Below are 11,742 nucleotides of genomic sequence, written 5' to 3' on the forward strand. Positions count from 1 at the left end.
AGCCCCCACAGTTGGTACACTGGACCAGCCGAGGGTTTGTGGTTGTGGAGCACGCCAGGTGACCAGAACTCTCGAGAGCAGGCCTGAGTACACAACTGCTGAGCCCACCTGGGATATTGCACCTCAGCTCCCCTCTCCTGATGCCATAGAACTGGGCTACTCCTCGTTCTCCTTTCCACCATCCCTGGAGGCAAGCCAGACTGTCTTCCAGACCATTGAGCCTGATCTGGTGTCCCCGGGTCCCTTGCTGTGCCTATTCTTCTGCACCATCATGTCAAGGAAATGCACCGTCATCCATGCAACGTGTTGTCGCATATTCAAGAAAGGGACGCTCCTCATCAGACACCAGGTCAACATGCACATCTTAGCTCTGCCTTGCCATCCTCTACATGCCCTCTTGAAACGTGGCCCAGGCCGACCTAAAGGCGTTGCTCACATGCTGCTGAAACCCTACAATGGAGAGGTTCAGAACAGGATCCCTAAGGACCACAAGGCACTGGGCACAGAAGGACGAATGTCTAAGGGAATCTTCTCCAGCCACAGTTATGGCAGTAGACCTTCTTTGGACAGGTCTAATGGCTCCTCAGGAGATGCAGAGGATTGTGGAGCAGTGGAATTTCCAGGTAGGTAGAACAATATATATATATATATATACACTGCTCAAAAAAATAAAGGGAACACTAAAATAACACATCCTAGATCTGAATGAATGAAATATTCTTATTAAATACTTTTTTCTTTACATAGTTGAATGTGCTGACAACAAAATCACACAAAAATTATCAATGGAAATCCAATTTATCAACCCAAGGAGGTCTGGATTTGGAGTCACACTCAAAATTAAAGTGGAAAACCACACTACAGGCTGATCCAACTTTGATGTAATGTCCTTAAAACAAGTCAAAATGAGGCTCAGTAGTGTGTGTGGCCTCCACGTGCCTGTATGACCTCCCTACCACGCCTGGGCATACTCCTGATGAGGTGGCGGATGGTCTCCTGAGGGATCTCCTCCCAGACCTGGACTAAAGCATCCGCCAACTCCTGGACAGTCTGTGGTACAACGTGGCGTTGGTGGATGGAGCGCGACATGATGTCCCAGATGTGCTCAATTGGATTCAGGTCTGGGGAACGGGCGGGCCAGTCCATAGCATCAATGCCTTCCTCTTGCAGGAACTGCTGACACACTCCAACCACATGAGTTCTAGCATTGTCTTGCATTAGGAGGAACCCAGGGCTAAGCGCACCAGCATGTGGTCTCACAAGAGGTCTGAGGATCTCATCTCGGTACCTAATGGCAGTCAGGCTACCTCTGGCGAGCACATGGAGGGCTGTGCGGCCCCCCAAAGAAATGCCACCCCAATCCATGACTGACCCACCGCCAAACCGGTCATGCTGGAGGATGTTGCAGGCAGCAGAACGTTCTCCACGGCATCTCCAGACTCTGTCACGTCTGTCACATGTGCTCAGTGTGAACCTGCTTTCATCTGTGAAGAGTACAGGGCGCCAGTGGCGAATTTGCCAATCTTGGTGTTTTCTGACAAATGCCAAACGTCCTGCACAGTGTTGGGCTGTAAGCACAACTCCCACCTGTGGACGTCGGGCCCTCATACCACCCTCATGGAGTCTGTTTCTGACCGTTTGAGCAGACACATGCACATTTGTGGCCTGCTGGGGGTCATTTTGCAGGGCTCTGGCAGTGCTCCTCCTGCTCCTCCTTGCACAAAGGCGGAGGTAGCGGTCCTGCTGCTGAGTTGTTGCCCTCCTATGGCCTCCTCCACGTCTCTTGATGTACTGGCCTGTCTCCTGGTAGCGCCTCCATGCTCTGGACACTACGCTGACAGACACAGCAAACCTTCTTGCCACAGCTCGCATTGATGTGCCATCCTGGATGAGCTGCACTACCTGAGCCACTTGTGTGGGTTGTAGACTCCGTCTCATGCTACCACTAGAGTGAAAGCACCGCCTGCATTCAAAAGTGACCAAAACATCAGCCAGGAAGCATAGGAACTGAGAAGTGGTCTGTGGTCCCCACCTGCAGAACCACTCCTTTATTAGGGGTGTCTTACTAATTGCCTATAATTTCCACCTGTTGTCTATTCCATTTGCAAAACAGCATGTGAAATTTATTGTCAAACAGTGTTGCTTCCTAAGTGGACAGTTTGATTTCACAGAAGTGTGATTGACTTGGAGTTACATTGTATTGTTTAAGTGTTCCCTTTATTTTTTTGAGCAGTGTATGACAAGGACATCAAATCAGCAAAACCAAATTATGGAAAAATTCCCTAGAAATCCACAGTGCAAGAGGCTCTTAATGGGCATTCATAAAATGTGCAAGTCCCTGGTATTAAATGAAGACAGAGGAGAGCTGTGCAATAAAGATGCAAAATACCTGTAAGATCAAACCCAGGACTCCCTGTTTTTTGGTGGCATCTCTAAATGTATCCACCCTCGGGATGAATATGGTGTTGAAAATGGGTGATTGAGAACATGTGAAACAGGGGACCAAATTAATCAGGTGAGATTAACTGGATAAGAAAGTTCAGTAAATTATAGGTTTACATTTTTAATAGCTATATAATAAGCCGTGGTTCCAATATAATAAAGACAGTAACTATGTGTGTAGGAAACTGTTTTACACATCAGCAAGCTCACAAGATACTTTAAGCTTAGATTTGTTTTAATACAAAAAAAGCATAGGCCAAAACTCAAAGGTAAGGCATTTTATTTTAGAAAAGCAATACTTCTTTTAAACAGCAGAGGGTGAAGTAAACTAAATTATGTTCATCTTGCTATGTACAGGGCGTCTGTTGTCATCCTAATGACTCATTGGGCAACGGCTAAAACCTTATATATCATTTATCATACTCTACAAATAGCCTGTCCACTTATTCAATTACCTGCGCTAGGTGAGGGATTAGTTTGAGATTGTCCACCGAAAGATTGGCTTCCCATTGGTTGACCTATGGTCAGTGATTTTTTTGGGGGCCTATTTAATACCTTTTAGAATGTTTTAATTGTGAATTTAATTGATAATCTGTCTGTAGTTACAGCTGCTGGGCAACAGCAGGTGACATCACAAAGCACAATTAATAGAAAATGGGGGGGTGAATGAAGGACACATTGAAAGGCATACAGACAAATGTGTCATTCTGTAGCAGCCCTTGGGGCACCTTTATTACATATTGGCAGAGTGTCCAGGCATGTTACATGGGGAGAATAATGAAAACAAGAACACGTCCATTCAGGCCTCTGGTCATTTCATCATCATGCCAAAATTTAAGCAAATAATTTATGGAAAGTTCATAAGAATATCTATGACATTTAAATTAAGTATAACAAATCCAAAATAAAGGTGACAAGGTGTAGCTGGTGGCAGGAATATCTTAATTTGAGTCCATTAGTCTTCATTACAACCATTGTTTAGGATGACATGTTAAAATCCATGCATGAAACCAAAGAAGAACCATTGGGCCTAAACCAAACTAACTTAAGAGGATAAATACAGTGATCTTTTTTATACCCTGCGCATTTAATAGCAGTATAATTTAGAAGTTAATAATAATAGAAACAGTTCGGCATTACAATGCACCAGAAACCGTATATAAATAGATGCAATTTCTATGAGACGTTATGTAACTCCCAAACATTCCAATCCATGTTCACTTATCACAAGAAGCTCTTTCAAAAAGTAAATATCCCCAACAGGTTTTATAAAATGCGCGGTTGTTGCATTTCATCTGCTACTACAGAACACGTACTTAGCAATATAAAAAATCATAAAACAAGAAAAGCTCCATTTGTCAGACAGCATGAAAAGCATTTTACATACTGTTTTTACATTATTTTTTAGGGGTGTAACTCCATTATCATGATAATCATTTAAAAATATTAATCAAATGGAACAAACATGATGCCCAAAACTAATTATTGTTGTTCTTAGTCCAGATAAGACAGGTGTATAACAGATGGATTTAACAGCTTACATCTTTTGGTTAGTAAGTCAGTCACTCCAAGTGTGATGTGTGCCTTGAACATCCTAACACAATCCAGAAATGGCAAATGCTGAACTATCAGTGGGATGCCTTAGCTCACCTGTTAAAAATCCTGCAAAGAATTCCTCACCTGTCTTTCTCACTTTCTAGAAACACTTCAAACTTAGGATCTAAATTTCACACCCAACCTCAAACCAACAAAAACCCTTGACAAAATTCAAATTCTTAAAAATCCCTGATTCTTCGTCCTCCCTCCCCCAATCACTTTACAGAAAATCCCCCCTTCCCCATTCTGAATTATCTCTTGCTGCGGCCCGCTGCCTCTTGCTTCTCCTCCTCCTCTGGGTGGCTGCTCTGCTGGTGGCCCTTCAGGTTGCTCTCTCGGCCAAAGCTCTTGCCACAGGTAGGGCAGGCATAACGCCCCTTGATGTGTGCCCGGTTCTTGTGGGCTTCTAGCTGCTCGGGACGGGCAAAGCTCTCCTCACACTCCTCGCAGGGGTGGGCTTTACGTGGGATGTGCTTTTCCTTCTTGTGGGCGCGGAGCTGGGCCAGGGCAGGGAACGTGAGCTCACACTCAGGGCAGGGGTGTTGCTTGGGTGGAGCGGGAGCCGCTTTAGGTTTCTTCTCCTCTGCTGGGGCTTCACTGTCGTCTTCTCTGGCCTCCTCGCCTACTGCTACTTTAGGACGGCCCCGTCTGCCACCGCCTCCTGCTTTCCCCTGGGTCTCAGCCGGAGCTGCTGCAGCCTCCTCTGCATTGTTTCCAGTCTCAGTCTCCTCTGTGCCCTCTTCCTTCTTCTTTCTCTTCTTCCCTCCGACCGTTGAGTCCTCTGCTTTAAAGGGCCGTCCACGCTTCTTGGCGGGCGAGGCGCTGCCGTTGCAGTGCTGGTCACCGGCGTGGTTCTCCTGGTGCATTATTAGCTCAGACTCTGTCTCGAAGCCCCGGTTACACTTCCCACAGCGGTGGGTCTTGGTAGGGTCATCTGGCTCTTCCACCTCAGCCTCTGGACGGGGGTGCTGGGCCAGGCGGTGGGTGCGAAGGAAGGCAGGGCTGCGGAAGGTCTCACTGCAGTCCTTACACACAAATTGCCTCTCTGGACAGACCTGTCTCCTGTGGGTCGTCAGCTGAGGGGGGCAGACAGTGAACAGACACGTGAGTCAAGGCTGAGGGAAGAGTCCAGTGATTGACATTAACACCATGGTCCAAAAAGGTGACTGAAAACTGTGTTGCAAGGAACCACTTCACAAAATAAAATGTATTATCATCACTGGTATTGACAATAGAAGGCTGCTGGTCTCTGATCCCATGTACTACATATTCTCTTAGTGGCCTTGAGCAAGGCACATAACCCCCACAAAGTAAAATACTGCACTGATATAAAAGGCTACTGTATAAAACATGGTCCGTCAACCCTCCATCTGGAGAGCAACTGGGTGTGCAAGCTAATGATCCAACCCTGGTCAAACACACCAGTCAAGGTCCTGTTGTGCAGCTGATGTTTTACAATGTGGTGTGTTCAAACAGGGCTGGAGCAAAAGCCTGCACTATCAAGTAGCTCTCTAAGGGGAGAAGTAGCTAACTAAGATGTTTAACTATTTTTAAGGTTAAAATATTCAGTGTTCTGGGGAGATGTTGACAGCATAGGAGTTACTCGTCAATTAGGCTATTCTAAAAACATGTTGTTTTTTACACTGTCAGTATTTCATGGCCAGTATTGAAGAGGAGAATCCATTCCAATTTTGAGCTCGAGACAGTATTACAACCGGAGTAGGCAGCATTGGTTTCATCCACTGCGCACCCGTATCAACTGAACTGTCGGCCATTTGCAGTTATACAAGAATGGCAGTGGAGTTATTTTAGGACATCGAACATTGATACATGCTAATAGCTAAATAGTTAGCAAGTGAGAACCAGCCAAACTAAACAATGTTTTGAATTGGCAATTAGTCTGTTGTATGTCATTTTACCCGCTGCACAAATGTCTCTCTCTACGGCAACAGCCCACTGACACACACGCAGGTGATGTACGCACCATGAATTTTCCAGGATTTTCATTGCTGACCAAAAATTAGCTATAACTGGGCAAATAACTCAATAAGTAGCAATCAACAAAATGTGCACTTTGAGCTAAAAAAAACGCATCTTGCGACTGCATGATTGAAAGACCCCTCATATCCGTCAACACAGGACTACAACAATTATACTCTGATGCACTCTGCATAGATTGGGAGGACAGTGAACACCACATCACATCCGGAGGACACTTTTATCCAAGTCTGATCAGAGTAGTCTAACAGTGATTTTTTTACTTGTCCATTTGAACAATTTAACTCTATAATCTGCTTGATTGAGGAAAAAAAATATTGCCCTGGGCAAGTGTCAATGTAGCTCGGGTGGCAGGCAGCCTAGCAGTTAGAGTGTTGGGCCAGTAAGTAAAAGGTTGCTGTTTCAAATACCCGAGCAGACAAGGAGAAAACTGACAATATGCCCTTGAGCAAGGCACTTAACCCTTATTTTCTCCAGGGGCTCTGTACTATGGCTGACCCTGTAAAACAACACATTTCACTGCACCTATCCGGTGCATCTGACAATAAAACAAGTTTATTTACTAATTATGATGTCGAGACCTTGAGTCTGACTTTGCTGGTTCATTTCAAGCTATTCAAGCAGTGTCACACTAAACATACACTGCTCAAAAAAATAAAGGGAACACTTAAACAACACAATGTAACTCCAAGTCAATCACACTTCTATGAAATCAAACTGTCCACTTAGGAAGCAACACTGTTGACAATAAATTTCACATGCTGTTGTGCAAATGGAATAGACAACAGGTGGAAATTATAGGCAATTAGCAAGACACCCCCCCAATAAAGGAGTGGTTCTGCAGGTGGGGACCACAGACCACTTCTCAGTTTCTATGCTTCCTGGCTGATGTTTTGGTCACTTGAATGCTGGCGGTGCTTTCACTCTAGTGGTAGCATGAGACAGAGTCTACAACCCACACAAGTGGCTCAGGTAGTGCAGCTCATCCAGGATGGCAAATCAATGCGAGCTGTGGCAAGAAGGTTTGCTGCCTCCTTTGTGCAAGGAGGAACACTGCCAGAGCCCTGCAAAATGACTTCCAGCAGGCCACAAATGTGCATGTGTCTGCTCAAACGGTCTGCTCTAACAGTCAGAAACTCCATGAGGGTGGTATGAGGGCCCGACTTCCACAGGTGGGGGTTGTGCTTACAGCCCAACACCGTGCAGGACGTTTTTCATTTGCCAGAGAACACCAAGATTGGCAAATTCGGCACTGGCGCCCTGTGCTCTTCACAGATGAAAGCAGATTCACACTGAGCACGTGACAGACGTGACATTCTGGAGACGCCGCGGAGAACGTTCTGCTGCCTGCAGCATGACCGGTTTGGCAGTGGGTCAGTCATGGTGTGGGGTGGCATTTCTTTGGGGGGCCGCACAGCCCTCCATGTGCTCGCCAGAGGTAGCCTGACTGCTGTTAGGTACAGAGATGAGATCCTCAGACCCCTTGTGAGACCACATGCTGGTGCGGTTGGCCCTGGGTTCCTCCTAATGCAAGACAATGCTAGACCTCATGTGGCTGGAGTGTGTCAGCAGTTCCTGCAATAGGAAGGCATTGAAGCTATGGACTGGCCCGCCAGTTCCCCAGACCTGAATTCAATTGAGCACATCTGGGACATCATGTCTCGCCCCATCCACCAACGCCACGTTGCACCACAGACTTTCCAGGAGTTGGCGGATGCTTTAGTCCAGGTCTGGGAGGAGATCCCTCAGGAGACCATCCGCCACCTCATCAGGAGCATGCCCAGGCGTTGTAGGGAGGTCATACAGGCACGTGGAGGCCACACACACTACTGAGCCTCATTTTGACTTGTTTTAAGGATATTACATCAAAGTTGGATCAGCCTGTAGTGTGGTTTTCCACTTTAATTTTGATTATGACTCCAAATCCAGACCTCCATGGGTTGATAAATTTGATTTCCATTGATCATTTTTGTGTGATTTTGTTGTAAAGAAAAAAGTATTTAATAAGAATATTTCATTCATTCAGATCTAGGATGTGTTATTTTAGTGTTCCCTTTATTTTTTTGAGCAGTGTATATTTAGTCCAGAACCTGTGTCACTGTTCTGCACTCACCTCAGAGAAGGTGCGGAAGCTCTCCTGGCAGTGGGGACACTTGAAGGGCTTGTCCTCCTTGTTGTGTGAGCCCTGGTGCTGGGTCAGCTCCTCCGAGGACGGAAAGGTACGGTCACACACATAGCAGGTGAACAGAGTATCTCCCTGGGGAAAAAATAGACAATTAATGAACGTGTTTGGTAAATTGGGAGGGGGGGCAAATTCCCACAGGTCTAGTCTGGAAATAAGTATCGTTATGTTGGTCTGAAGCTTTTAATATGACAGAAGACTGTTTAGGGTAAAAACAGGGCTTCAGTAGGTAATGCCTTCTAGAAAGTGTTTTGATTGTTAGGCAGGTTGTGTAGCAGCATACCTGCTGGAGCTGCTGCTTGTACTCCTCACGATGGCTCTTCTTCATGTGCCTCTCCTTGGCTTTGGAGTTACAGAAGGTGATGAAGCACTGGAAACACTGCAGGTTCTCATGCTGATCTGTGAGAAGAGGGGGTCAGCAATATGACAGCTGTAAATGCATTGCCTTCCCTACCTACCAGATTGATTTCATTCAAACCAAAGAAAATATGTATTTGTCTATGAGTAGGGCTGTGGCGGTCAGTACATTTTGTCAGACAGTGATTGTCAAGCAAATAACTGAAGGTCTCAGTAATTAACAAACATTTGGCATCTCCTAGTCTACTAAGCCTACAAGCCACTGATGTAGATGTTCTAAAGGTCTGCATGAAAATAAAGTCCAGCAAATCCATGTAATATCACAAAACCACAATTTATCTTAGACAGGTCTAAAGAAACATGATATGAAGAAAATCTAGTCTAGTTCTGAAGAACAGTATAGCATACTCAGTTGTGCTTCTTTTAGGCCCTGATCTGGCTATGCCATATGGCTGTGGGCTACACTAGTTAATTTAGCAGACAAAATTGGCTTAGAATTCCATGGCAGTATTTTATAGTATGAAGAATACAATTGAACATAGCTGAATAAAATAGAAAGGATATTACACACTGCGTATTTATGCCAGTTATGCTCTACACCAGTTGTAAAGCGGATTAATGTGCTTAATTTTAAGCAGTTATTTGGCCACTTTAGTTGTGATACAAACCTTATCAAAACATTGAGACCTATGGGGTAGGCTACATGAGGTTTGTGACTGATTTAAAAAAGTTGCAAAAAAAGCATGCATTGTTTGTCTTAACCTGGGTATCATTCGCAAGTGATTATATTATTCACAAGTGATATGCTAATATTGTCACCCATCACACTATTCTTGATTTAATCTAGTCTTTAAATATACTAAATAATGTGTGGAATTTGTTTTGAATTAGAATGGACCATTATCATGCACCTGTCAAGACAGGGGCAGCTGAGGAAAGAAATACATTTCATCTAGGCACTTAAATAGCAAACGGAGGATGCTTTTCCAGTGGTTCATTTTCATGCCTGCCAGGTAGGCTATATTCCTGTTGTAAAGCAAAGCAATGTGCTAAATATTAGAAAAGTTGAGAAATAAATATAGTAGGCCTAGCATATAGAAAGCTGATGGGATCCTCTTTTTAATAGAGACCATCACTCTGTTTTCTCACACAATTGCATAGCCTATAGAAATGTTGCGCAACATGAGCTCTCATGAAGAGTTTGATTTTCGATAACATTTGCATGGATGTCAGAGTGATAAGAGGGACAAGAGTGCGGAGTACCATGCAGTTAGCAGGTTTGGTTGGCTACTAATGATCATCAGAGCTTGGAGAAGCCCAATTACCATGACTAAACGGTCACATGGAATTTGACTGCAGTCATGACTCGTGACAGCCAGTGTGTCGGTAATACGGTCACCATAACAGCCCTATCTGAGTCATTACAAAAACTTTAAACAGTAGAGTAACTGACACCCAATGTGTGCATGTTTTAAAGTCTTTGTATAATCTGTAATTTGTTGTACCCCAAAACATATGTTATCATTGTCTGTTTGCATACCGCCATACCTCTTGTAAGTATACTGACTTTTCTGCCATAAAAACACTTATTTGAAAAAAAAAAAAAAAAATGAAAAAACTGCCACCCAACTCACATGGTTGAATGGTGGGTGGAGGTGGTGCTTTGAAGGAGGCAATGGGTTTGTAGTGTTCTGCTGGTTTCTCAGTGGTCAGTTCTGCAGGGGGATCTGGTGGTCCCTTCCCCATCACTATTTCCTCTATATTCAGTATGTCTGAGTCCATCATGGGAGACTGGATGTCCTTGAACAGTTTAAACATAAGGATGGTAGAGTTAACCAACCAGTGAGGTGAATTAATATGTAATGTAGCCAGATGGGCTTTAATATAGCTAATAATAGTTATCCTCACATTGCAAGCTAGATAACACAAGTTAAGACAGACATTTACAATAACTAAGTATTGTGCACAGGCGTATCTCAAATAAATCCCCCTTATTTGGACTGAACAGGAAACGGGTTCACTGATTTTATGGCTGGCCAGCTAACGTTAGCTGGCTAGATAACGCGAAGTTAGTTGCGAACTAAGTTTTTGACTAGTTAACTACATATCTAACGTTAATGAACTACAGCTAGCTAAGTTCCCGCAATGAATTGATTTGTTAGCATTAAAATTAGTTTGCAATAAGGTAAGCACAAGATAACGTTAAAACATGCACAGCTAGCAGCTAAAGGCGCTAACGTTAGCTGAAATAGGCTCCCAAACCAACAAGGCCCTAAAGTTAGCTAGCGGTGATGACGCCCGTATCAGCTAACGGTAGCAAGCTACCGCAAGTCGGTCATTAGAAGGATTGCGAGATGCCCCAGAAACAACTTATTTTCACGAAGTGAAGCAACGTTAGTTAAACTTTGGCTAGATGTAATCAGTATGCCAATGACGATAGACATGTTACATTTATACTAAGTGAAGTTAGTTGTCTAAATATGACTTGGCGAAACTCGTTAGACAAACGTTAGCTAAAGGCTACACCGACACGCCTGATCGCCAAACCGATATTTCCGTTAAGATTTTTTTATATTTTTTATAATTGGTTAGGGGTCCGTTTTAGGCTTTTGCTAAACGGTTTAACAGTCAACGGTGTATTTACCTTAGTCTTATTCCTCAATGGTTTGCTGAACACCAATTTCGAATCACAACCTAGCTACCTACATTAGCTGGCAGGCTAACAATTCAAACGGAGAAATAACAATTTAGCATATTACGGACACGTTTAGTTCACGGAAACCAACTGCCCCACCATAACGATATGGTAAATATGTATGCATACGTCTTAAACTATATTAGCGAACTAACGTTACAGCTAAACATTAATTGTACACAAGCGACCATGCCGTTGGCCACCTACCTCAAACCGCTTCCAGTACAGTGAAGTTCATGTGGAAATTGAATTGACCCTTGTCACGTGACACGGGCAATTTTGAGTCTTCAACAACAAAAAAAAAAAAAATTGAACGCCTATGCTCTTTTCCCCTAAAAACCTGAGCAAATGCAGACACGTGTTTGTCTGTGCTTGGGTGCGGTTGATTTGGTAAATCGAATTAATTAGCTGTTTATAGCTAAAGACTAGATGAATAACTCCGGTGAATTATGTACCTTGAGACTAGCAGGTA

At 44.0% G+C, this 11,742-nt stretch overlaps 1 protein-coding gene across 2 annotated transcripts; it reads right to left on the minus strand.

Annotated features, from left to right (window-relative positions):
- Positions 1–3,144: 3,144 nt before the first annotated feature.
- LOC112226683 (zinc finger protein 696-like) lies at positions 3,145–11,579 on the minus strand. 2 transcript variants are annotated; one of them, XM_024391177.2, is made up of 5 exons: positions 11,478–11,579; positions 10,210–10,375; positions 8,502–8,617; positions 8,150–8,293; positions 3,145–5,114 (listed from the first exon to the last, which is right to left on the minus strand). In XM_024391177.2, exons 2-5 carry the CDS (start codon positions 10,358–10,360, stop codon positions 4,290–4,292), a joined length of 1,236 nt encoding a protein of 411 aa, XP_024246945.1. In that variant the 5' UTR covers positions 10,361–10,375; positions 11,478–11,579; the 3' UTR covers positions 3,145–4,289. The 2 variants fall into 2 exon arrangements, with proteins under 2 accessions (XP_024246945.1, XP_024246934.1); XM_024391166.2 differs by lacking the exon at positions 11,478–11,579 and adding an exon at positions 11,220–11,471.
- Between the last annotated feature and the right edge of the window lie 163 nt (positions 11,580–11,742).

This window comes from Oncorhynchus tshawytscha, linkage group LG03 (genome assembly GCF_018296145.1).
Source record: "Oncorhynchus tshawytscha isolate Ot180627B linkage group LG03, Otsh_v2.0, whole genome shotgun sequence".
NCBI lineage: Eukaryota > Metazoa > Chordata > Actinopteri > Salmoniformes > Salmonidae > Oncorhynchus > Oncorhynchus tshawytscha.

Bases quoted from the DNA above. Each gene is read 5' to 3' on its own strand.
- LOC112226683 (XM_024391177.2), bottom strand. From the start codon at position 10,360: ATGATGGACTCAGACATACTGAATATAGAGGAAATAGTGATGGGGAAG. The intron at 8,618-10,209 runs GTGAGTTGGGTG...CTCTTCTCACAG, and splicing joins TCCACCCACCATTCAACCAT to ATCAGCATGAGAACCTGCAG. The intron at 8,294-8,501 runs GTATGCTGCTAC...TTTTTTCCCCAG, and splicing joins ACAAGCAGCAGCTCCAGCAG to GGAGATACTCTGTTCACCTG.